The 26,416-nt window shown below is 52.9% G+C and overlaps 1 protein-coding gene across 12 annotated transcripts in view; it reads left to right on the forward strand.

The window, feature by feature from the left end:
• Positions 1-26,416, forward strand: part of CAMKK1 (calcium/calmodulin dependent protein kinase kinase 1) — a 92,671-nt gene that overhangs the window by 33,051 nt on the left and 33,204 nt on the right. For 9 of the 12 annotated variants that reach the window (XR_011134783.1, XM_068909468.1, XM_068909460.1 and 6 more), the window contains exons 2-9: positions 4,592-5,145; positions 15,292-15,339; positions 15,681-15,734; positions 19,079-19,130; positions 19,921-20,054; positions 20,840-20,876; positions 22,884-22,905; positions 24,203-24,291. Coding sequence is in view for 11 of the 12 variants with exons in the window: in XM_068909468.1 (XP_068765569.1) it covers positions 4,693-5,145; positions 15,292-15,339; positions 15,681-15,734; positions 19,079-19,130; positions 19,921-20,054; positions 20,840-20,876; positions 22,884-22,905; positions 24,203-24,291 (889 nt within the window). In the remaining variant the exon portion in view is untranslated. Of the gene's footprint in view, positions 1-3,074; positions 3,208-4,340; positions 4,429-4,591; positions 5,146-15,291; positions 15,340-15,680; positions 15,735-19,078; positions 19,131-19,920; positions 20,055-20,839; positions 20,877-22,883; positions 22,906-24,202; positions 24,292-26,416 lie in introns of those variants that run through there. The other 3 variants (XM_068909470.1, XM_068909467.1, XM_068909465.1) reach the window with 3 other exon arrangements.

Below are 26,416 nucleotides of genomic sequence, written 5' to 3' on the forward strand. Positions count from 1 at the left end.
AGTTAGTTACAGCCTGGCAAATTGTGCATATCTACCATAGGTTTTCTCTTGCAGAAATAAGTAATTGCTTTTTGTACAGAGTTTTCTACACAGTAAGCTGAGCCTGTGCATAACTGATTTGCTTATTCAGAAACCGTTGCTTTTCGGTATGCTTCTGGAGGGTTTAATTGATCAGGAACCCTTCAAAACAGCAGAACCCACCATGATCCCTGATGAACAGATAAACAATTATTTTCTTCAGATCTGCCGGGATTTTTTTTTTAAGGATACTTTTAGCTGCACCCTGTTTGTTGTGATGGAACATATTTGTTTTGATCTAGTGAATTACTTATGTAGCTAGTCTGTGACGATACCTGTAGAAAGGCGAGGTTTTGGTATCTAGATGATTCTTTTGTTGATTTTCCCTACCCAATAAGAAAGAAATAGTATAATCCTAGGTTGGCGGGAGGGAGGCCATCAAAAAAGAGATGAAAACCCTTGTGATTCAGCGGTAGCGTGGGCTGTGTGTGTCTTGGATGATGTGATGGGAAGCTTATCCCGGAGTCCCTCCTGGCGGGAAAGACCTTTCTGCCCCCCGCAGTTGCTCAGAGCTGCTTCTTTTCCACACCCCCTCTCAGCCCCTCGTTTATGGCATTTATCTGAAGTTTAGCAGTTACCTCCAGACTTATTTTCCAGCATTGCAACCGGGGAGGCAATGCAGGTTGCTAGAGCTGTGGTTGAACGTGTGCCAGCGCAGGGAGCATCCTGAGCTGGCTCTGGGCTGCAAGGAGCTATGTACCTAACAGGAGTGTTGCCAGCTGCAATGCTGTTGGCTGCTGTTCCTAATGCTTCCCTTTTTCTTTTTTTTTTTTTTTTCCTTTCTTTCTTCCCCCTCTATTGGCAGGGGAAGGGGTGGGCGTTGCAGCACCCAGCTGCTCGCTGCAGGTGCAGGATTTGTGGGCTTTGGCTGGCAGCTGCATAGGGACACGAGCAAACACGTCCCTCTGCCCACTCCCGCGTGCGAGAAAATCGTTGAAGCTGGAAGGAGGAAGCAGGCAGGGGAGTTGCAGGCTTCACTGCAGCCCTGGGTTGGTCGGGGTGGGGTGGAAGGGTATTTTCCTACTGATGCTCCCCAGGGAGCGAGGTGAACCGGACTGGTCAGAAGCTAAAGCCACTGCAAAGAAGGACCTTGGGTTTGCTCCTCTATAGGAGGAAAAGCAAAGCCAGGCTTTTGTCTCTAAGCTCACCTTTAACAGAGGATGCAATCAGATGTTTTTCTCATCTCTCTTGTGCAAGTTAAATGGTTAAATCATTTTATACCCTTCCTCCCTTCGATTACAATCACTCACCTGGTTGAAGTGAGCGTGCAGGCTGGAGTGCTTGCAGGGAGCTGCAGCCTGGCCCCGGGGCTGCTAAAGGCAAGCGCTCAGCAGAGTAAACGTGGACCTGGAGCTTTCACCACCATGCAAAACAGCCCCTGGGAATCTGGAGTGATGATAGAGGCTGGTTTGTGCCTCCAAGGAGCCGAGGCGCTGACCTTGATCCAAAGCCCAGTGCACGAGCTTCCCTCCGGGATTCCTTGCAGGTGTGGGGTCAGGAAATCTGCTCCGCAGGCTCAGGACCGCGAGTAGAGTGGCTTTGGAGATGGTGGGGCTGCTCCCGAGTCGGGAGCAACCCCTGTGCGCACCTCACCGGAGCGTGTTGCAGGCAGCAAGGCCTGGACAGACGTCACGCGAACACGTTTGGAAGGACAGGACCGTTGCTGAGCCAGCTCCGGGCTGCGGTCGGTTTTCCCGGGTGGCACCTTGTTTTCTGGATGGGGACTAGCGAGGCTGAGGGAGATGCACAGGATGAAGATGCCAGGGTTATCGCCGAAAGCACTTGGGCGCGCTAGTAACGGGTCTCGTAGGTGACTTGTAGGTGATTGGAGTTTGGGAGAGCAGAGGGGAGGCTCTCGCCGGGCGGCGCTGGGGGTTGCAGGGCAAGCGCAGCCCACGCTGCGGCCACCCCGCGCCCCATCCCTTCGCGCTGGGAGCGCTTCCCTCCCACCGCCTGCATCCTTGCTCCGCCGGGGATTTGCACGTTTGGGATTGAAGGGTTTAAATATAGTTTTTAATAAATGCGTTTAAAGCCGATCTCAGCACTTCATTACTGTTTTGAGTGATTGACGTTTCTGTCACTTGGTTTAAAACATGCCTGCGGAAAAGGCAGGAGAAGGGGGAAGATGATGCTGAAGTGGAGAAGGAGGAAGGAGGTGAGCAGCGAGCCTGCAGGGAAGAGCACGCTGGAGGGGGACGTTGCCTTTCGGTGACAGTTAGCAGGCAAAGTGCAGCCTCCGTGGCTGGCCTGCGACCTAGGGTTAAACCTGCCGTCCAGATCCTTCCCCGGTGTGCTGCCTGGTGGCAAAGATTGCTCGAGTTTGGCCCTGCGCTGCTGGGGGGCAGTTGGAGGTGCGCGTGGAAAGCCGAAGGTGGCGATGGCGCAGGGTTAAGCCTGCGTTGAATTTGGGTGGAAGTAGTGCAGGGGGTTTTTTGCTAAAGCCGTCGAGGTTTCCCCCGTATCCCAAAGAAACTGGGTCGAGGGATTAGACGCCGTGTCCCACAGCACTGGGGCTTCGGCGGTGATTGCGGGAGGGCAGCCACGTGTTGTGTGTGACCCTTTCCTGTTTTGGACCGCGCTGGGACGATTTAAATCACTGTTTTTGATCAAGATTGGAATTAGCATGTGGGAAGCAGTGTTTTAAATTGGTAGTTTTAGCTCCGTGTTGCATTTTTGTGTTTTGTAGGTCTTTTCCAAGGAAAAAGCTGATTCTTATATGCTGTGTAGATTTGCCACTGAGTGCAGCTTTCACGCTCTTCATGCATGTGTATTTAAATATTTACGTGACTTTTGAAAAACACAAGGTTTTAATTTGTTTTATATGAGTGAAAACAGCAAACGATACTTTTTTTAGTGGATGGTTATTGTTTTGGTTTTTTTGGTATGCAATAAAATGCATTAGCTTTTATTTTTGTTTTGCATTAACAGAGTACAACTCCTTAAACATACTGGATAACTAAAGGAAAAAGTAATTTTTTTCCAATTGTTTTTAGCATTTCACAGAATCCCAGACTGGTTGAGGTTGGGAGGGACCTGTGGAGGTCATCCAGTCCAACCCCCCTGCTCAAGCAGGGTCCTCCAGAGCATATTTCCCAGGATCGCGTCCAGGCAGGTTTTGAATATCTCCAGGTAAGGAGATTTCACAGCCTCTCTTGGCAGCCTGTTCCAGCGCTCTGTCACCCTCACAGTAAAGAAGTTTTTCCTCATGTAAAGGAATTTAAAAGGATGAAGTCCACCAAGGAAGCATTTGTTGCTGTTATGAGTTGAACTGAATCACTTGGGTCACCAAGTCCTTCAAGTTTGCAAAATTAGTAGGTTGCTTGCGTGCTTACACCTAGTTAGTGGCAACAGATTGGCAGATGAAAATGAGTTTTACTGCAGCCAACTGGTTTCTTAGCTTGGAATGAACTAGACATTGAATGAAACTACTGGAATAAACTAAAACAGAAAACTCCTATTCTTGGCCTCTCCAGATTAAGGGGGACGTCCAAGAGGCACAGTGCAAGCAGACGTGACTGGTTGATGCCTCCAGCCGTTGAGCAGCTTACTTGTCTCTTAACAATCTTCCAGCAAATAAGTGTTTTTCAAATATTTGTTTTATCTGTATAACTCTTCTTATAAATTAATTCTTACATTGCTGTGGTTCCAAAATTAGCTTTAAATCTTTAGTAAATGCACTTAATTTAAAAAGCCATGCTTTACATGGGCTATTTTATTCAACCCATTCTGGACCTATCTTAGGCGTTGTTAAACTTAAAAGTATTCGTTTGCTAGTTGCAAATAGCTAAAACTATCATACGGCACTTTAGATCTGTATTAACTCGAAATCTTCTGTCCAGTTGGACTCTGGGTTTCACTGCTTTTTCAAAATGGGGTGGACCACGAGGTTAATGCGTGTTTGCACACAGGCTGCAACCATGGGAGACCCTGGAACCACAGATTTGCTTGTAAATTTGGCCTGTGCTGTTGGCTACATTGCAATTAATGGACAGTGTGTGAGGCACGAGCTGTGGCTTGGCTTTATGGCCATTGTGATGATATTCTCCAGGATTGCGCAGGGCAACAGAGATGACTGCAGAGCCCTAAATGGCTGTAGATTTGTTACACGTGTTGGGTTTGGATACATAGCAGAAGCTGTTATGCCCTATAAATGAGATCAAGAGAGGCCAAAAGTTTGACCTTTTACCCTCCCTCTTTTTAAGAAACTGTACTTCTCCCTTTTACTGTAAACTCTGATTCACTGTCAGTCTAGCTACAGAAAGCAGAAGTTCTTCTTATCCATGTGACTTCTTGCTTATCAGATAAAACTTCATCCTTATCGCTTGTAGAAGTTTCCTATCTAGCTCGGAGGTTGGTTTTGCCTTTCCTTCTGGGTGCTTGCAGCTTGTTCACAGCCTGTCAGTGTCCTGCTTTCATTTCCTTCTGTGTTGTAGAAGGAGTTAGACTAGCACCTTGGTTACGTTTGTACAAAGCCAACGCCATCACTCAGTGATCTGTTTGTGTTTCCTCTTAGAAATTCCATGGAGAGCTTCCTTCAAGCCACGTGTCATCTGTGAGTGCTAGTATCACAGCTCGCTGCAGTGTCATCTGAGACCGTGGGAGCCGTCCGCAGTGATGGGGGACTCTCCCACCGATGCTGTGGATGGAGGCACAAACACATACAAAGACACGCAGACTGAGCTGGCAGAGCGGGTGGCAGCCATAGAAGTGGCTGTTGGCCCAGACAGAAGTGACCAAAATGGTGAAGACACCACTGAGGAAAACGATATGGTTTTTTCTGATAACGTGAAAGACATCCAAAGAAATGGAGTCAACAGTGACGTGGGAATGAATGAATGCCTGCCTTCCCAAGGGCCGGAAGATGCTCAGGGGAGGCATGTTCCCAAGAGACCTCCCACTAGACCTGTCCTATCAAGTAGGAAGTTATCTCTTCAGGAAAGACCAACAGGAAGTTATCTGGCTTCTAGCAACGCTCCAGGTTATGGTCCATATGCCACAGGGCCATCACCACGTATAATGAGGCGACCAACGATAGAGTCGAATCGGGTCTCCATCTCGGATGCAGAGGTAGGCTTGTTCTCCGCTATAATTGCAATGTTGAGGTAAGGCAGGTCTTTGTTGGTAGTGGGAGCCTTCAGCCTTTTGAAGCTAGTAAATCTGAAAGCACAGGTTTTTCTAAGGGTGGTGGTGGGGAAACTCCTGAAAACAGTAGGCTCTTAAAAGCTTATTATGAGCTTGGAGCAGCTGGATGCCTTTACATCCAGCTCTGAAACCTCTGCTGGGTGTAGCCTGGGTCCTGCAGCTCCTTCAGCCCATGCCTGCCTGGCATCGGCCCGTTAAGGGCCTGGGACTCCCTGTTTCCTTAGACCTCTTGTATAGCCGTAGCACACGCATAGCCTGTGTAAGGCTGTTTGGAGAAAGGGCTGTGGACAAGTGGATTTGCTTTCTGTGTCCCTGCAGCATGTGCCCTTCGGGGTTTTATCAGCCATGGTGGCTTTGCGGCTGGCTTTTTATGGATTTAAGCTTCTGGAGATTATGCATCTCCTATTGTGTTTTGCCATTATTAAAGCATGATTTAATTTTATAAAGAGCTTAATGCACTGGTGTTTCCTGCTCTTGTCAGTGCCTTTTTTATTTCCCTTCCTTTAAAGCATTTGTATGGGTTTGTAAAAGCAGCGGTGACTGAGGTCCTTGACTCCCCACCCCCTTCAGAGGAGTTTCTTCAGGACGGCTGAAAGAGTTCCTGTCTTGGGGCTGCTGCCCCACTACCAGACCTGGGTTCAGACCTGCTTCGGCGCTGTCACGTGCTGTTAGTTGCCAAGCGTGTTCATGGATGTGGCCCTGATCTGCGTTTCCCTGAGTTGCCAGCGGGGAAGAAGTGCAACTGTGGGGAAATGCGTCCCATCTGTCCGTCCTGGGGAAGGATGAGGAGGAAGGCTGTCACCACCACAGCTCTTCCAGCTAAAGCTGCCCACGTGCATACCCGTGATGCGAGCTCTCCTGTGTTTCTGCCTGTGGGGCCTGGGACGGGGCAGAGGAGGGTGTATGGGGGGGTCTGTGTGTGCCACTCCTTCTGTGTTGTAGAAGGAGTTAGACCATCCCTCGGGGTGGCTCCCAGGGGAGGAGGGTGGTGGAGACAGCGGTGACCAAGTGCATCCCCTGGCCTTGCCCTGCAAGGTGCCTGCAGCCCCTCCTGGCGCTGAGCCCTGGGAAGCCTCTGGCCCTTCCTGCAAGACGAGGGCTGGGCTCTTTCTACGGGGCCGGGAGGCGCCTTTGGCTCGAGCTGGTGGTGCAGTGGTGTTGGCCCTAGGAGTTCAGCTCTGCGTGGTGCTGCGGCTCAGCTGGGGGTTCAGAGTGGTGCCCGCCTGGCTCCTGCTCACCCACCTGATGGGCGACATGGTGCTGACCTGGGCTCTGCCGGTGCTGTTAAGCAGAGCATCACTGTGAGCATCGTCATGTTAGTGGGATTCAGGCACTGCAGCAACCGTGGATCCTGCCCAGTGTCGTAAGGGACTGAAATCACTGGGATTTAGACCTGCGCCAGTCTGGGTCCAGGTGACCTGGACCCAAGTAGCTGTGTGGCTTAGTGTTTCCCTCCTGAAAAGTGTGTATTTTTCCCCCTTGTAAAGGTGAGAGAAAGGATGCTGTGCAAGTGAGCTCTTGTCCTCTGGGAATTTTTGCAAGTCCCTTTAGCTGTGGGACGCGGTTGTGGCAGTCCCAACTGATAGAGATGATCTGCAGAAAACGACCTACAGAGATCATAGCTGCCTTGACCGCAGCTGTGTGCTTTAATGAGAGAGACAAGGAGAGAGAGGAGCTGATTTTTGGAAAATTACTTGTGTCCGCTTCTCTGGCTCTGCAGTGCTCCGACTGTGCCAGGAGCAGGGCTTGTCCGGGATCTGTTTCACAGTAGCTGCGGCAGCGTGTGATTGTAGCAAGGTCCAGTCTGCAAGGAAATGCAAGACTCGAGAGCCTCTGGAAAGGCTTGCCCCGAAACACGGATGCAGACACCTCTGCTCCCCTGCTCCTGCTGCAGGCTCTTGTGCACTGTTGCATTTTGGTTGCCATACCTCTTTAGAGCCCTACTCCACTGCAGCAGAGGTGCTTACCAAAGCAGTGTTCGTGGGAAACCATCATTCATATTAATGGAGAATGGCTGTGGTAGGAAGGAGGAGAGGCTGGGTAAGAATGGTGCTCGGTGGGAGGTGGTGCCTGCCCAGCAGGAGAGAGATTGAGAATGGTGCTTTTTCATCACGGCTCATAGGGCCAATGTTGGTATCCTGTAAGAAATAGCAAAAGGACTGCGAAAATACAAGGCTTACTTTATCTTATAAATAAGTATGCAAGAGTTACGGTGGCTCCATGGTGAGAGTTTTGGTCCCACAGGGGATAAAATAATCCTGTGATGATGAATACGGTCATGGTGTACTTAGCAGCAGCTGCTGTTGTGTTTTCCCTGTTTTCTGGAGGCTGGTAAGTCACTCTGACAAAATCCATCCCGTCAGTCACGGGGCTGTGCCAGATCTCTCTGCAAATGACTCGTTGAAGCACCTTTTCTAGGCAAGCAACCCATTTGTACTCGAGTCCGAGTCCTCATCTTTTAAAGCCCTTCTGAAACTGCTCCTTTCTCCTTGCATTATCTGACCATCAGTCAGTGTCTCTCCAGCAGCAGCGCATCCGTCACTCCGGCTGGCAGTCACTGAGTAAGTGACGGTCTTTGGAAAAATGAAGTTCATGAGCATTCATGCTCTTATCAGTGGTACGCGTGCCAGTGGCACCGCTCGGAAACCAAGACGGATGACACAGCTGCGTGTCCGAATTTCCTCAGTTACAAATAGCTTCTGTTTTGCTGCACAGGTGATGCGCCGGTGTCCGCATGCACGAGGGGGAAAGGTGAGATGGTGTCCGTGAGCATGTTCTGACACTGGGGATCTTGTTGCTATGTTTGATGGAGCTTGTCCCACCTGCAAAGTTAGGGCTTTCACCTGTGAAAGAGTATAGGTGCTGCTTGCTAAAATGTCACTTTTGAAAACCGTGTTGGTCTCTTATTCTGCAATCCCCAATCTCTTTAGGCAGCCAAGAAAAATATCATTTGGAGAGTGGGTAGGAGAATAAAAGATCTTTTTCCAGGCTTTCTCCCCAGACCTGCCAGCACACTAACCTACTTTATACTTTTTCTTCTCTGCTCTCCTGGCTGAATAGTCCTTTGTTTTCCGCGTGTTCCCCTTCTCTCCTGAGTCCGTGCACTCCCTGGCAGCCCGATCCCTCCATCCCTGCTGTCGGCATGGTCTCTCTGTCCTCTGGGATCACCGGTGATGTTGTTCCAGCTCCCTGCTTTCTACATCTTTATCATGGGGCCCTTCTTGCTTGTTTGCCCAGCTGATGTGAAGTGACTAGTGTCTGCAGCTAGGAGAGGCAGTGCCTTGGGGCTGGACTGATCCAGGTCTCATGCTCCTCAGGGCTCTCAGAGCCGCCTGGTTTTCTTCACGAAGTCTTGATTCCCTTGCCATGCACAAGGGAAAAACCAAGTGGGACGAGGGCAGCCGTGCAGCGAGGTCTCCCGCCTGGTGCTGGCGGGAGTCCTTCCCTTTCCAGCCTGAGGAGCCCCCTCACACTCATTTTTTCTAGGGATCTTCAGTGGTGCTCAAACCAGAGCTCTCCTGAAAAGATCAAAGAAGCTGTCTTTGAAAAGCATTCCTTCAAAGAAAAGTTGTGTTTTCAGCTCATCTGAGGCTCAGCCTAGGGTTAGGGTTGAGAGAAGGAGAAAGCCCAAAGTTGCAGCGGGGAAGGAAAGGGGCTGCGTTTGTAGCAGAGCCCCCTAATTTGAGACTTGTGTGATCATTACCTGGAAGAAATGTCCCTGTCTGAGCCGACGCTAGGGGTGGGGGATCTTGCGCTGTTGGGCCGACCCTCGGTATTTCACTCGTCGTTGGGCATGGCGATGGCCAGTGCTCCTGCCAGCAGCCACCCGTACCACTAGGCTTTTAATTTTGCACTTGTTTTTGTATTTTTTTTAACTGTTTGTTTTTCTTACCTCTACAAGCTCCCTGTGTGTCCTCCTCTCTCCTGTGACTTTCTACTGCCCACGGCTCCAAATTTATATTCCTTGCTGCCCCTAATGCCTTCTATTTTCATTTATTTATTTTAGAGCTGATTTTTGAACCACCTCTTTCTTGATTAGTGGCATTTAGTTCCCAGTTTTCTTTCACATCTTGTTCTTCAAAGTGTATCTCCAAATTGATAAGACTCGTGCTTATTTTTGGATTGGTGAATCTGGCTCCCTTTAAGGGCCAGAATTCTTCCAATAAATATATACGTGGCCAGCCTGATTTTCAAACCTGCCCCCCCCAACACACACACACACACACACACACACACACACACACACACACACACACACACACACACACACACACACACACACACACACACACACACTTTGGAAATGCCTTACTTAAGGGAGCCAGAGCTCGTTTCCAGTCCTGGTGCCCCAGTTGGGTGTCATAGGGAGGTGACACAGTTCCTCAAGGTTTCTATTGCAGAATGGTATCAGCAGTGGATTTATGGAGCTAGGCCTGGGATCTGGACTTTATTATACCATGGCTTTGTAATTTCTGATCAGTTTTTGTGTTTTCTGTGGCACGGATATTCCTCCCCGCTTCTTCTGAGTAACACCTTATGCACCCTGAGAAACGGGGCATCTCATGTCTAGGCTGGCAGAGTTGCTGTGCTCTGCAGTGGACCCGGCAGTCTAATTTGTGGACAGCTTTTCATTGAAGGATCTCATTAAGGTCCTCAACTCCGCATTTAACAGCAGCGGCAAATACATTGCACGATGAAATCGAGAGGATTCGACAATGTTATCTTTTAGAAACACTCAGCCCAGAGATAGGTGCTTCTGTCTGATAAAGCAATAGCATAATTATCCCACTCTCCTGCCAGAGAACCAAATAATAATGTAACAAGTCTGCAGTGATGCATGGCAGGGGTTGCTTGGGCTGTGAAATGCAGTCTCTCTGCAAGGAGGGCAGAGAAAAAGGGAAATAAAAAGGCTATGGAGTCTAGTTTGATTTTTGTTGTGTTGAATTCAAGTGCTTGAAGCATCACAAAATCTCAGCTCATCGTGCTTTTCACCTGTAGCTGTTTGAACAGAGAGCAATGCCAATGTGAATCAGGTAGGGGAAACTAAGATCTGAAAAAGAAAACGGGCCTGACTGAGGCTGCGCTGTAGACCTGGAGCCTGTGGGGCAGCCTTGCCCTGGCATCACCTTCCCTCGGGCCTGCCCTTGGCATCCCCATCCCGGATTTTATCCGTTTCCTTCTTATGGCCGTGCCCTGCCCTCCCTGGCAATGCAGTACGATGGTGTTGGAAGGAAAAACTGTCCCCAAAGGCTGGTGTCCTGACATCTCTTGTTTGAGATTCAGCAGAGGGGAAAGGACTCGAAGGGATGTTTTTAGGCGAGCGGTTTGATGCGGGATAAGCTCTCACCTAAGCAAGGGTGAGTATCGTGGGGCAGCAGCTCTTCTCCTGGCAGCATGCTGGACCTGGAAGGGATGGAAGGGCTTGCGTAGACCTCCTGGTGCGTTAATTAAGGAAAGCCTGGAAAAAAAAACATTGGAAGAAGGTGGAATTTTCTAGCCAGAGATAAGAGGCACCATGCGAAGGTAACATTCAAAAGTATCGCTGCCCCAGACACGCAGAACAGGCCCAGGCCCTCCTCGATCACTCTAGATATAAATGCTTTCTAAGCAGATTTGCCCAGCTGGGTGGATTATGTCCCACCAGGAGGACTGCGCTCCAGCAGGAGGAGGGTAAAAACGCCAGCGTGTCTCCCTGGACAATGCGTGCGAGGAGGAGCAGCTAGCAGCACGCTTTAGGGATGCCAGCCTGCCGAAAAGCAGACGGGCGCACGCCAACGGCTGTCTTTGCTCGTGCCCCTCTCGGCTGCTCTCCCCAGAGTTTCCCCGTCTCTGCGGACGATGCTGTGTTTGCACAGGGCCCGGAGAGGCGCCCGTGGAAACTGGACAGCAGCCAGCGACAGAAACCGTTCCTGCCTCATTCGCAGAATTTACTGCGCGGGGAAGTGAATCTGCTGACTTAGCATTTGCACAGGAGATTTGTCCCCCTGTGTCCCTAACCTGGGTTCTCCTACGCTTGCATGCTGCCCGCTCCTTTGCGGAGAGGATTGCAGTTTTTTTCCCCCCTTTCCTTGTTTGCTCTCTGCTATTTTGCACAGCCAGCAGGGCTGTGCGCTGCACAAGGCTGCCTGGGGCTCCTGATGCAGCCCGATGCCCCTCATGCCACAGATCTGAAGACACACTTGACCATGAAGTTAAACTTGCGTGTATGCACTTTGTGGGCTTGAAGCCAAAGGGTCTCTGCACCTTTCCAGACCCCCGTGCCCCTGGTGACATTTGCACAGTTTGAAGGTGAAACAAAGAATAGTTGCTGATATACGTGCATGCTCATTACACTAGAATCTTGCCGTATTTAAGATGTTTACTTGCTTTCTTGATAACAAAAAATAAGGCATTAAAATCTAGTCCTGTTTTATAAAATTCGATTAGCTTTTTCTTCTCGAAACGTTTTGCTGGTCTTGGGCTTTACAGTTGTCTTTTGCTGCATCACAGCCTTTCCTTCTGTTGCGCTTAGTGCTGATGGATTAATTTTTGCCTTTGGAAAGATATACGCTTTGCTAGCGGCAGAGTTCATATGCTTCTGTGGCTACGTTACTCACAGTTGGCTCTTTCTCCCTGTCAGGGCAGTGGAAAAAACTTCCTTTGCTGGGAGCAAGATCAAGATTTAAGTCATTCCTTGTATTCCTGACAAGCCATTGCTTGCAAGCTTGAGAAGTCATAAATTCCCCTGTTCCTTTTATTCTCCTTCACTGTGATCGCTTGTGTTGGAGGCGTTTTGTGGTGGGTGGTGGAGGGAAGCGTCAAAGTCATCTCCCATGTGCCGGGGCTCTAATATACCCCGAAACGCAGCAACGTTGCTTGTAATGGGGATGCTGTGAAAGACTGAGGCTTTCACACCCCTCTTAAAAATGCTCTTAATAATGGATTGAATGCATTTGGCACCTCTCAGCTGTCCTGGCACTGTTGCTATTGCCTGCAGTGGTATTTTGGGATTTATGGAAAGTCTCATCTACCTATCTGGATGTTTTCTATCAGCTTTGCTCCTAAAGTGCCCAGTCTAGTGCTTGGCAGTCCCGGGGAGAAATATTGTGCTTAAAAAGCCCTGTTGGGGACAGCGTGCCCTGTCTGAGGCTGAGTCTGCATCCTGGGCTCTGGCTGCGAGCTGCCCTCTTCCCTCATCCCCTCGAGTTTGGTGCTGTGCCCTCTCCTGCCGTGCAAAGAAATGCTGTTTGCTAAACCGGGAGCAAAGCAGGAAAAAAGGCCGTGCTGCCGGGACTGCAAAGACCCCGGCGGCCGTCCTTGAGTGACCGCGTGCAGCGCAGGCTCCCGCGTCCGCCGCACCTGAGCCTGCGTGTCCAAGAAGCCCCTCTTTTGGGAAAGGGTGAGCAGGGACCGTTAATTGCAGCCCACCTGGGATTTGCTTTGGTGCCTAGGTGTTCTCCTCCCGGGCACCGCCGTCCCCGCGGCAGGATGGGGCTGCTGCCCGTGCTTCTTCCGAGCGGGATGTTTGCGCTCCAGGCTGTCGTGCTGACCTTTTAGAGCTGGTTTTACTGCTCTGCAGAGACTTTCGTGTGTCTTTGCCTCGGGGCTTTCGTTTTTATATACGATACGGAGGAAGGGATGAAGAGAAATCTCTGGGGATGAACCGTTGGGTATCCTGCGCTGCAGCTGGGATTTTTCTCTCTCCTTAGCAGCCCCCGCTACAGCAGGCAGGGGACACAGAAGATGCCTGCGGGCAGCGCAGGTGGAGGAGGCCGGTCTGAGACCACTGGGGGCCTTGCAGGAGGTTTTCGGCTCGGAAGCCCCAGCACCTGGAAGAGGAGCCGGGGTCTCGGTCTGGATGGGAAGAGCAAGGCGGGACAGGGAGCAGCCCGGTGTGCAGTGGCGATAGGGCTTGGCAGATCTGTCCCCTCCTGTCCCCGCTGCCTCCGTGGATATTGGGAAAGGAGCTGCCGCCTTTCCTCTGTGCTGCTTCGTCCACCTGGCCGACTGGTTTATCGCGGTTTCCTGCAAAAAGAGAAGGGTTAGCTGCAGTGATTGATTCCCGTGCTCCGGGTCTGGGTGGAGGCCCGCTGTGGTGGGCAGGGATCCCGTTTGCAGACGCCTGCGCCGGGTCCTGCAAGGGTCGTGGGGCTGGGGGGAATCACTTGGCGAGGAGCGAGGAGCCTGGGAGTCTCTGGCGCAGGGAGCAGGGCACCGGGGGGGCCGCCACTCGGGCTCCAGAAGAGCTCGAAACGCTCCTGTTTTGGAGATTCGACCCTAGTTCTTTCTGGTAGCTGGTGCATCCCAGCTTCTCAGTGTTTTGGGAGTCGTTCCCGCACCTCGAACTGCGGCTCGTGAGCCCCCTTGGGTGCTGCGAGCTGGTGGTGCGCCCTTCTCTCCCCGCACCGTAACGGGGTCTGCGCTGAGCAGGCTCGGGAAAACGCAGAGCTTCAGCTCCGGCAAGGTGGGAGCGCTCCTCAATTTGTTGAGTGCTGCCAGGGTAAGATGCGCTCTGCAGGGTTTGTTTGCTTTTCCGTAAGACCAACAGAGCCACAGAGACGTTTTAGTGCTGGAGATGGTTCTCTTCTTTGTCTTTTTATCATCCATTTGGTGGAAGCTGGTGAAAGGATGGCCTGACCTTCAGACCCAGCAGTTCCCAGTGAAGTGAGAGAGCACTGAGGCAGCCCACTGGCTCTGGAAATCAAGTCTGTATTACCAGTCGATGTCTCACAACTTTCCTCCTTTTATTCGCAGAATTCAGCCCCATGGACTTGGCAAAACGATGCCAAAGCCCAACCCCGCTGACAACAAGCAGGTAGCAAAAGGGGGTGCTCGGAGAAGAATAGAAGTGGGGCAAATACGAAGCGACCTCTTGGTCGAGCATGTCCCCCAGCACGTGGCAGGCTGGGCTTTATCATTTCCTAAGCCAGAAGCTGGTTTTGCACCTTTGTGGTTGGTGTAAACGCTGTTCTTCTATGAATAATCTTTTTGCCGCTGTTGTGTTTTAACCCATTTGCGCTTTTAGCCCCCACGCGCCACGCAGCAGTGAGCTGCGCGCGTTCACCAGGCGTCACGTGCAAAAGCGCTTCCCTGGCTTCCTCCCAAAACTGATGTCGGGTATCAAAGGCTGGGGTGAGCTTGTGCAGGAATCGGAGCGCGTGCACCTGAGCCGTTTGCTGGGAGATGCGCGTTGCAGAGAGACGCGTGCCGTCCTCGCGGTGCGTCCTCCCGCTGGAGCCCGTCACGGTGGCCGAGCCAGGCAGGTCCCCGGCTGCTCCCAGCGCCGGCGGAGCTGCGGCAGGGTTGGTGTTGGCGGTGCACTGTCCTCGCCGCCTGCGGCTCGCTGGGCTTCTGATGCATCTGGGGCTTGCTTTTATTTATTTATTTTTTTTTCTCCTTAATTAATGAAAGCGGAGGGCTCAGGTCCAAGTGAAATGAAGCAGCAGTGATTTTGCTGCGGCTTTCTTCACGTAGCATAACGCTAAAGCAAAGAGCAGGTTCAGCATGCGATGCCTGCCTGGCCGCCGCGCAGCGGGAAGGGAGCGCGCAGGCTCGTTGCGCAGCCTGGTCGCCTACTGAGGGAAGCGGATCCGGATTTACGAACCTGGCCTCTCCATCGTCTTGCGTGCGGCGCTCGGGGCCCCGGCCGTCGGTCCCGCCTGGCGCTCGGCCCGTCGCAGGACCTGCGCCCGGGAGGCCCCCGGCTGCGCGTCGCAGCTCGCTGCGGCCGTGCGCCTGCCGCCCTCGCGCCTTGGCCCGCAGCCCCCGGAGTGGGGCTAATACTCTTAGTATTGAATCCCGGCTCTGTCTATGCCAAAAGGCCGGGGGCTGCCGTCGGGGCCGACTCTGGAGCTGGTGAATCGGGGCGACGCGTCTCTGCCGTTAGACCGGCGCAACCAGACCCGCGGGTCAGCCTGCAGCTGCTTTGTCCTGAGCTGGCAGAAAAATGCCGTACTTAGAGCTTAACAGGTAATAGTTTAAATAAGGGTTAGCACGTCTATGTTTGGCGCTTTGCCTCGACTCGCTACCGACTCAAGCTGCAGTCGTTTCCTCCTGGCGATGCTCTAACTCCGCTCTCCCCTCGCTCCGCAGGACTGCGTGCAGTTGAACCAGTACAAGCTGCAGAGCGAAATAGGCAAGGTACGTCGCTGGCGGGGCGCGTTTCCTCTTTTCGGGAGGTAACCCGCCTGCAGGCGCCGAAACGCGGGGCCAGCCCTCCGAGGCCGCACCTTCTCCTCGCGCGGGGCAGACGCGGGGACGTAGGCGAGGGGCTAACGCGCAGCTCCTGCGGGCGGGACGAACCCTGCGCAAAGGCTCCCTGCCTCCGGCGGGGCTGCCCGGCCGTGCCACCCGCGCCGTCCCGGAGGAGGGACCTCGCGGCCGGTGGCGATGGCCTGGGGGGGGGGGGGGGGAAGGATGTTTTTGTGGGTTTTCTCTTCCGCGAAGCCGCCGAGCTGACCGCGGCCTGCGTCTCTTCCCAGGGCTCCTACGGCGTGGTGAAGCTGGCCTACAACGAGGACGACGACAAGCACTACGTGAGTGCCTCGCGCCCCGGAGAGCTAGGTCCCCCCTCGCCTCGGGGCGCCCCGTGGGCCCGTTTCGCCGTTCGGCACTCCGAGACGCCTTCGGCCGGGGAGCGAGGCGGTGGGGTCGAGCAGCGAGGGGCCGGGGTTGCCGCCGGACCCCCCGGCGGCGCGCGTTCGCCTCCCTGCCCTGCGGCTTGGGGCGGGGGGAGCGAGGAGAAGCCGGGGCAGCAGGCAAGCGGCCGTGGTTGCCCGTCTGCCGAGAAGGCCGCTCCCGCCCCGGCGGCGGAGCCGGCCGCCCGGCCTGGCTGGGAAGGGGCCGCGCCGCGGCCCCCCGCTGCGTCCGCCGGCGGGACGGCGCCTGGAAGCCCCGCTGCGGCCTGCCCTCGGGCGGAGGGAAGTGGGGCCACCGGCGGGCCACGCGGGAGAGCGGCCGCCTTGCCGGTCCGGGCGCCGGTTAACACCGCGGACGGGCAACGGTGAAAGCCAAGCCAGAAGTGAAAGCTCACGTCCAGGTTAGCCCGATGTGTGTTCGTTAATCCCCGCTTAATCTCCGTTTCTTTCCCTAATCTAGACAAACCCTTAGAGCCACCTCAGGGGGAGAGCGGCTCCTCCGGCAGGGCGCTTCTGCGGCCTCCGAGCCGGCAGGTTTTTTCAAAGCTTGGGCTTTTTTCAAAGCTTTTTTTTCATTCTTTTATCTGGTTTCCTGAGAAACAAGATTTATACGGTTCTGCTCTCTGCTGCCTGTTTGTTTGCACCTAACACCCTTTGCACTGAGGGCTGCTTTCTACCAAGTCTTGACGATGGGGAGAAGTTCCTCCAAGTTTATGACAAGAGACAGCTGGATGGAGTGCTGCTGCGTGGAAAACGTGGCAACAGCAAGCCTAAACCTTACTGGAGAAGCTTTAGGAGAATCCACACGGCAGAGTGCCGCCACCAATGCCCCGGTGGCAGAAAAAGCTTCAGGGGGCACTTGAACGCATTTAAAACCAGCAAATCCAAGCGCGAGATGCGTCCCATCCAGTTTTTGTTATCTGGGAAACTTACACGCCTAGCTGAGCAATAGCCCGCTCCCGGGGGAGTTCCCAGCGAGTGGGACTGCGCACGGGTTTTCTGCCCTTCCCTGGCTTTGGGTCCCTCGTGGTCAAAGTCCCTTTGTTAGCAAGTAAAAGGATATTCTAAATGTATGGGTGTTTTGGAATAAGGGACGCTTCCAGTAGTTACTGGAAGGAGGACATGAGCTTGAGGGACTCGCTGCTGTGAAAGCTGCTGTGTCCCAGGCATCCGTCTTCTCCCATAAACCGGGATCCCCTTCCCTTGGGTGTCGTCACGAAGCCACTTCCTGTGGTTTCGGTGGCTTCAGGCGGCCAGGAAGGAAGCGGTAAGCGCGGATAACGTATGTGCGTCGAGGGAAAGGGCAGCATCCCCTGTTGCCTCTCGAGGGAGAACGGCACACCGTGTCCGCGTGCCCGCAGGTGAGGAAGGTGGGCGCGAGGGCGAGCGTAGAGGGAATCTCTCAGGCTCCCTCTTTTCCTGAGGAAGCTGAAGCACCGCAGCCAGTGCAATGGGAAGATCCCTCGGCACAGTTCCAAGACGGTTCTTTCTCCGAAAGATGTGATCTGGGTAATTAGCTCTGCCTGTGACGAGACACGTCTTTGGCTCTCTGATGCCCGCGAGCCCGGAAGGAGAGGCTTGTGGCAGCACCCCTGCGTTGCTCCATGGTGTGCAGCTACAGCTGAGCGAGGGAGCCTTGCCCTGCTGGCTGTAACTAAAGCAAATTTTCAAATTTTCAGCGTGGAGAGGTATAAGTGGGCAGTGTTGGAAGCCCTCCAGGCTTGGGCCTGGCTGTTCTTGAAGGTGGTTGTGCACATCTTGGTTCCCCTTGGAGCAGACTGTCCGTATGGGGCACAGCGTTGTGCTAAGTGAAAGCTAAGTGCTCCTGAGTCTTCTCTCTCAACACCGTCGTTCTCAGCAGTTGGCTCTGGAGCTGTCAAGCAGAACGGAGAGTTGTGTCATGCCGAGCCAGGTTTGCTTCTCAATTACATCTGTGCAAATCCAGAGGATTTCACTGAATTGGTACCAAAAATAACAGTTATCCTGGGGAGCTGTGAACCTGGCTGGAGCAGGAGGGTGGGGTGGTGGGATCCTGGGAGTGCGCAGCAGTCCTGCTGCCAGGGCAAGCAGCTGGAGAGGGAGCCTGATGAGATGGCTTCGGTGACCTGTCCCTGCTCTATGTATTAGTAACAGATAGCAGAGCCGGCCCCCGCGATGTTAATGCAAAATGCCTTGGTGTTTGCCTGCATCTTGCAGAAGTCCTTGAGTAATATTTCATGGGGGTTGCTGCGGTTTGAATAGCAAGTAAGGATGTTTAATTAACAGGAGTAATGACCCATTCCAGGGGAAGGAGAGAGCAACTATCCCCACCCCTGGGAGGGCAGACTGTTTTCCTAAGCAAATTGTACCAGGAGCTGGTTGCTCATGAAATATTTACGTGCCGGGCTGCTCGGGGACGTTGGAGTGGCCCTCAGAAAGGCTATTATCACACAGAGCAGATGGAGGCACAGAGATTGTTTATTAAATTCAGATTGCCTTTTGCTATTATGTTAATGCTAGTTGGAGGGCAAAAGAAATCACCCTGACCCTGTGCCTTGGCTGTTGGGGCTCACGGCACCACCAGGATATGACCGTGCAGGAGGCAGGGAGGGAGCCAGGGGCAGGAACCTGCTTCCCTTCATGCCGCAGCTGTGCTCCGTGCTAGGCTGCTCTCCTCAGCTCTCTTCAGCTTTTGATGCTGCCCTGAAAACATCGCATTGATGGTCTTGGGCATGGTACTGGTTTGCGTTGCAGGTCATGTGGTCTCTCTGGCAGCATGAAAGACGCTTTACGGGGCAGAAAGAGCGTTAGCAGTAAGGTTGCGATGCTCCACCTCTTTTACTTTCTTTGGCAAAGCAAAACATAAGGTGGAACAGCCCTGAAGCTGCTCCAACCTGTGGCATGGTCTGAGCATCAGCCAAGCAACAGGTCCGCAGAGGTCAGCTGGAGGAACCCATCTCTTCCCTGAACCTCCCAGCCCCAAATGCAGGATTTGGGCTCCTCTTTCTTTGCCCACTTTAAAAAAAATCAAAAAGGCTTATTTTTTTGGTGAAGAGATGAATGAAAGGAGTGCTTAGCACTGCCTGTAGGAAAGTCTGTGGTGTTGTGTGTGTGTCTGTTATGCCTGTGGCACCTATCATGAACAAGAAGACTTCTTCCCTAGGTTAAGGGCAAACCGGAGATGATCCCTGACACCCAGCCTGCAATGCATTCTTCAGCCCACATTCAGTTTTAACACTTTTTTTTTTTTCTTCTTCCTTCAGGCTATGAAAGTCCTCTCCAAAAAGAAGCTCTTGAAGCAGTATGGATTTCCGCGTGGGTATCTCATACTTAGAGATCTGCCTGCTGTCCTCCAGCCAGACAAATCTCCCCATAGCAATGTTGCCTGCGTAAGGGCTGCAGCACGTGGCCTCATTTGGAAGCTGCCTGTGTAGTTGGGGGGCGAGGTAAAGCACCGTGGGTATTGAAAGGACAGGCACGAACACAGGGAAATTCAAAGCACTTGGTAATTAGATTCCCGGCTTTGATTTTCTGAGTCTCTTTGAAGTGCTGGCTCTTTCCTGCCCACCATCCAGGAAGCATAGTTAAATGCTGGAAGCGAGGCAGGTTAGACCCCCCTCCTCCTGGGGGCATTTCTACTCCCTCAAATGGCACCTGGCTCCGTTGGCAGGGCCAAGGGATGTGGCAGATGGTCAGACTGGAAGCCAGCAGGAGCTGGCCTGGATGGGGGCTTGGAAAGCCCTGCTCAAGGTGGAGCCTTGAACACTGGCATGGGGAGGACGTGATGACATCTTCCAGAATGGCTGGGGCATCTTGCAGGGGGTCTGAGTCTGCTGCCCATTTCTTGGAGTTACTGATAACTGATGTTATCAGTTTGGGAGTTAGTGAAATCCCCAAGCAGTCAGATGTTAAAAAGTGCTATGTGGACAGAGAAGATTAGGGTGCCATCTCCAGGGTGCCTCTGTCCCTGCTCGGCCCTGCACCTGGGGGTTAGGCACCACAGGCTCTGGGCTTGCTCAGCACCTGGCTGGTGGCCGTCTGTTCCTGCGTGCTGGGTGCTGCTGAGAAGCAAGCTCTCCCCCACCCCATGTTGTTGCAATTGCAGGTCGGCCTCCTCCTAGAGGGTCAAGAGCAGCCTCTGGAGAGCAGCCAAAGCCAATGGCACCGCTAGACAGAGTCTATCAGGAGATAGCCATCTTAAAGAAGCTGGACCACGTCAACATCGTTAAACTGATAGAGGTGAGGCAAAGGCTGTGTCTAAGGGCGTGAATGAGGGGAGGGGAAGCAGTCAGGTACTGTACCAGTGGGGAAAAAAGGTGATAGGGGTTGGAAGACTCAGATCTTAGAGATCTTTAAAAATCCTGGCCCAAGTGTTTGCTCTGAGGCTGTCACTCTTCCCCTGCTCTGCGCAGGAGGGTGTGCGGGTGAGAAGTAGAGTTGATCCAGGTGTGTCCATGAATCTCTGCACCTCAAGCTACGCTGAAGTAAATCTTGTTTGTCGTTCCTCGACTGCCCCGCTTCAGCCAAAATTGGTTTAAAACAGTGATTCAGAGTTGAGGCTGGTGACCCCAAGCAGGGACACAAATCACATGCGACAAACTGATGTACTTGTCCTGGTCCTTGGGGTGGTGGACCTGTGAGAAGGTAGCAGCTGGGTGTGCTGGTGGTGGCAGCAAGCTTTGATCAGTGAAACTTTTGCATAGACAAGGTCTGGGAAGGTGCACAGATACTAGCCTGCAGTGCTGTTTTCAGTATTGGCTGGGGTCAGACTAGGACAAGAAGTGCCGTTATTTGTAAGCAGTTTCTCCAAATATAGGCAGAAGCCCAGCTCCTTCTGGAGACAGGAAAATCTGTCTTTCAAAAACCTCCTTCTCTGCAGGAGTCTCTCAATATTAGCCTAAGTCATCCTTCATGCTCTGCAGCTCAACACAGTGTACAGGGAGCTGTAAAATGTTATTTGATTAAAAATGTCTCTTTTCCTTCCTGTTCTCTCTCTCTCCCCCTATCTCTGTTATCACTTAAAGGTCCTTGATGATCCTGCAGAGGACAACTTGTACATGGGTAAGTGAGTAGTCATATACTAACAGTACCGGAGGGTTTGTCCTCCTCCTGGTATGAGGCTGATCGCTGGACTCCTCGTATGAATACATGTGGTGACTCAAAGTCATCTAGTCTAGAGGTGCTCCCAGTGATGTCTCCAGTTGCGCTTGCCTCCCTAAGCCTTGGGGCCACCTAAGACAGCTGCACCCCTGCCTTGGGCCTCTTGGCCCAGACCTACTGCTGGGTGTCCAGCCTGGAGGTTGCAGCTGACTCGCACATTCATACAAAGGGTGGGGAATTTCCGTTCCAGCTCATCTTCCTCCTGCACAAACCTTGAAGCGTCAGCCATGGTCTAACTCCAGATATGAGCACAGCCTTGGAGATTCAGGCCTGAGAGCACTGAGATGGGCCAGAGGAGGGGGATGTCCAACCCCCTTACCTCTCTGCTCCCCCTAATGTTTCCTGTTGAGATGGGCTCAAAGGCTGCTTCTCATGCAATAGTTATAGGATGCTTTGGAAGCTGCCTGCGAAAGGGGGCTCTGCCTTGCAAATGAATCCTTTTGCCTTTGAAAGGCCACTTCTCCTTTTCAGCCAAAGCCCTGACAGCGTGCTAGTAGCATGAGCAGTGCAGCTGCCAAGGTGGGAGCATGTGTGGTGGGGAGGGCAGCTGAGAGAAATGAGGAAATGCATGCTGTTATTGAATGCAAATAAACACATGAGGCAATTCAAAAAGCTGGAGAAAAGAGAAACATGAGCTGTCCCTGTGGAACAAGGTAACAGTCCCAGAAATGGCAGCAGTAGCAGAACTCTCAGTCTCATTGGGAGTACTGGGGTGGTGGCACTGGTGCCTGGCACTGAGCGGCCGGCTGTGGCTGCGTCATCTGTGCCCTGTCCCCTCTCTGCCTCCTCTGCTTCTCTGCGCTCTGCCTGGGATACCGTTCAGGCAGTGAGACGCAGGAAAACCAAGCTCCTGCCTGCAGTTGCCTCTGCAGCAAGAGGAGCTGTGTGCGCTCAGCACTGCTCAGGGGTTTCCACTAGGATTTCCTGGGAGGTGCAAGGACTTGCTTAATTCACGAGGAAAGAAGCCTTCTCCTGGATGGCAGATCTTTCTTTTAAAACCGATGCTGGTTGCAACGTACGCGTCTGATGGCAGGATCTTTAGCAGGAGCATGTTGTACTTCTCTGGGACATGGATGTGGACACCCCCTCCAGAGCCTGGACCCCAACCCAGGCCCACCTGGCCCTGGGTGCTCTTGCTAGGTGTTTTAGTCTTCCCTTGAGCAGAGGCTGAGTGACGTTCAGTGACCGTTTGCTTTTGCAGAGCGAGTCAGAGGCAGGCCTGCAACAGACTCCGCAAGTGTGGTTCTTGTCAGCACACGCTGCTGTGGCGGAGCCCGCATTGCTGCCAAACACTGTATCCTAAAACCCCAGCGTGAGAGACCACCAACTTCTGTGGAGGAGCAAAGCAACACATTGCTGCTAACGCAGGCTCAGGATGAACCCATCTAACCCCTAATCATGCACAGGAGCTCTACGTGTTCCACAAACCCAAACTCGTGTCAGTAAATCCTCCCTGATAGCACCTGCTGAGGAACATTTACTGCTTTGATAGCCATGCCGCTGTGCCGCTGATTGACCCAGCGGAAATGGCACGACGTGTTCTTCCAGCAACTCTTTCAGTATTAGCAATTTAGCAGAAGTATCATACCAAGCCTCCTTCCTGAATGTACCGAATTGGACAGCCCTCACGTTGGCGAGGGCTGCCGCTGGGAGCAGTTGGTGAGTTAGCACCCGCTGTCTCCTTGCTTGGAGCTGGTGGGAGGCAGGGATTTTTGTCTTTACTAAAGAGAGGAATATTTTCATTTTGCGTCTCCTGATGTCTTTATCACGGGGGAGGGAAAGAGGCAAGTGGAGAGGGATTGATTTTGCAGGTTTAGGAATGGATGTTTTTTTGTAGGTGCTAAAAGTGCTGTAAGGCCAGTTCTCTCTCCTCTGATTCATTCATGCTTTGATTTCCTTTTCTTGCAGTGTTTGACCTCCTGAGGAAAGGGTAAGTAGCCCTCCTGGGATCTCTTGTGTTGAAATTTTTGGTGTTCCTCATTAGCCTGCTGTGTGAGAAGGAGGTGCGCTGTGTACAGCGGGACAGACTGCTGTCTACAGGCAAGCACGGAGGAGACAGCCCCCAGTGGAGGTTGTCATTGCGCTGTTACAGCCTGCAACGATGCAGATCTCAGTGGGCTCCAGGCTGCAGCTTCAGCGGGCTGCTGATGACGGGCTCCCCAATCTCCCTGGGGACTGACTTGATGGCTATCCTGTAGGAGAGGGGAGGAAAAAGCCCCTGTAATCAGCGGGGGCCAGGGACTGTACTGTTTGGCTGAACGCAGCCTACCTGCTCCAGCTGAAGGCAATTAGCCTCCATTAGCAGTTCTGCCAGTCCTGCTGCTCACCTGGTTTCAGCAGTAGAAAACCTGTGTGAAGAGGGAGGGAGGGCAGTGGCAGAAAAATGCAAATGGGAAACAAAAGTCTTCTCTCAAATTTCAGCGAGAGAGGAGAGAGAAATACACCGGGGAGGGTTTGCTCCTGGGTGTCGAGGGGCTGCAGCACCTGGTTTTGGCAACGTGCTCTTCTCGGTCGGGGCTCAGCTTGCAAGGACAGTGTCTCACTTAAATCCAGCCTGAGCCACTGAGCTATATCCAAATGCAAGGTCAGGGCTAAGCTGCCAAATCGAAGGCAAGATTAACCCCCGCTCCGGTGCAGTCCTTAGCTCCTGCATGTCGTCATCCTGTGAACAGGACGTGCTGACTAGCCCCTATGGCCTCTCTGCCCTCAGCTGTCAGCAGGCACAGGCAGAAGAGGGCATTTAGAGGCTAACCTGGGGGCTAGCCCAGCTCACCGCTAGCCCAGGTGCTGCTGTGTCTGGAAAAGCTGGCCCCGCTCCGGTCCAGGGGGAAGCCCTGCTGTCGGGGCAGCTGAGGTCGCACTGGTCCCAGTGCCATCAGTGGGAAGTGGGGCTTGCTACGAACTGCATCCCCTGGAGACTGAGGCCTGAGCACTTGGCGCTGTTGGAGGTGGGTCCCACAGGAGCGCAGCGGGGGGCAAAGCCCACTGACGTCCCAGAACAGCCCTGGTGCTGTGGTAGGGTCTGGAGGGGAGCGAGGTCTCGGGAAGGCAGGTCTTGGCTCAGGAATCTGATCAAGCGTTGCTTGATCTGGGTCCTTCCAGGAGCCTGGCCCTCAGAGACGGGGCCATGATGGTGCAGGATGACTCGAGGAGCTCAAAACTCCCCTGGGAATGAGTGTTGCTGCCATGCTGCAAAGTACTTGCTTACTCTCCCTCTTTCCTTGCAGGCCTGTCATGGAGGTGCCCTGCGAGCAGCCCTTCGATGAGGAGCAGGCACGGCTGTACTTCAGAGATATCGTCTTGGGCATCGAGTACTGTGAGTACCGGGAAGCCTCCCAAGGCTGGAGGGCTGTCAGAGGGTCCCCGCTAACCATGTGTGACAGCATTTGCAGCTGCTGGTGGCCTCTTCCAGCTCAGGTTTATCCAGGCTGTATCGTGGGTGCCAGTGGCAAGCATTCCTTGGGAAGGATATTAGGAAAACAACGGCTGGCTGTTTTCCTTGCCTTTTTGACTCTTTCTGGAGGGTATCTTAGAAGGCAATGGCAGGGAAACAGGTATTTGCAGACACAGGCCGAGTCAGGTAGCTTCAGCAGGAACAAATCGTCGGCTCCAGCTGCGGAGCAGTGCTGGGAGGATGTCTGTCCTCGTCTGCTCCCTCTGCAGCATCGCTCATCGTCATCATCACTTGGCTGTGGCATGGCAAGAGCCTGGCACTGCTGCGCCCTCCCGGGGAGGTGGCAACGCGAGCGCCTTCCCGGGCTCCATCCTGCAAAGCCAGTGACAGAGCTCTCCCATTTGGGCTGTTTCGTTAGCATCGTTGTTTCTAACAAGTCTTTTCCCACGCCTGGCTCCCATGTGGCTGAGGCCAAAATCTTTGCTGAGCGCCTGTCCTGAACAGTACAGGGAGCTCACAATAGGTCTGTAAATGGCAACAGGGAATTTTTTGGCCCCAGTGCAGTTGACACATCCCTGCTGGTGTGAACCTGGCTTGCCCCAGCCTCACCTTTGCCAAGAGGAGCAGGAGAGGAAGGAGAGAGGTCCTTGAGCTGACGATACAAGGCAGAGCTGTCTGTGTGCTGGCATCCAGTGAGCTCTGCTCTCCACAGCGGGACATCTGAGGCTGTCAGATGGTGCCCTTTACTCATTGCAGATCTGCAAACCTTGTCTTTATGGCTGGGCTTCTGTTATGACTTGCGCCTGCATGGGAGGATGCCCATGAAGTTGCCAATTACTTGCTTTTTGATGTGAAAGATCTCTGAAAATAGCAAGTGCAGTGCAGCTGGGCACTGGTGGGCACGGGGCACATCTGTAGCAGTGCATGGGGCAGAGGGCCTGGTGCTTCGATGAGGTGTGACACTGTTAGCTGGTGTTAACCCCATGCTGCATCTGCTGTACCATACTGCACGTCCCCAGCGCTCCTGAGTCTCATACCAGCATCTTCGTCTGGTCAGAAGGCACGACTCATGTTCTCTGTTGCTCACGCATGTTAGCCTGAGGCTCTTTCCTGTTTCCAGTAGAAGGCCCCTGCCTTTACCCTCAGTGCTGCTCCTTGCACTGGAGCACTGGGTCAGTTCATGCACAGGCTGCTGCCGGGGGCCCCCGTCACATGGTCTCGTACAAGAGAGGTAGCTGTGAGTTGGCTGGTATGCAGTAGCAGCTTGTGTACCAGCTGCACGCGTTGTAGCAGATGAGCTGCTTGTGAGCTGTATTTTTGCCTCTACCTGCTTGGTTCGATTGCCCTCACTGTAGACAGCCGCTCATGATGGTTAGTGATGGGTGCTCTCACCATTGACTGGTCTCACTGGACATTGGTATGCTGAAGAATTGACCGTGGCAGGATGGCTGAATATGAGGAGGAAGAGTCATTACAACCCTTGAAGAAGGGATTCATGTCTCGCACATCTGGTTTTCCAGAGGAGTCGGCAAACACACAGAGAAGGTGACCCAGTTCCTACAGCATACCTAGGTTGCAAACAGCTTTTGATTAGATCTGTTAGCAGGAGCTGTTAAAGAAACAAAGCCTTTTTGGAAGTGTGCCCCTCTTGTGGTTTAGCAACTAGATGGACAATCAGAAAAGTAAGAATACGGGTTTGCAATGGAGAAAGGTCACAAGTTAATCAGGAATCCATAATGGGGCCTGCGTTGCTCAATATATTCCTAAGTGACCAGAAGAAGAATGGAATAAAATGAGAGAGATTGATGACATTTGATTATTTGGGATAGCCATCATTAGAACTGACTGCAAAGATTGACACAAAGATCCCACGGTAGTGAGTGGTGGCATAATAAAATGGCAGGTACAATTCCATGTTGCTGAACGCAGGGTAATGCACAAGGGGGAGAAACAACACCAAAAATACATACATCGTGACAAGCCCTAAATTAGCTATTCTCGCTCAGGCTTTGTTCTGGATAGTTCTCCTGAAAATGCCAGCTCATTG

This window comes from Struthio camelus, chromosome 16 (assembly GCF_040807025.1).
Source record: "Struthio camelus isolate bStrCam1 chromosome 16, bStrCam1.hap1, whole genome shotgun sequence".
NCBI classification, from domain to species: Eukaryota; Metazoa; Chordata; class Aves; order Struthioniformes; family Struthionidae; genus Struthio; species Struthio camelus.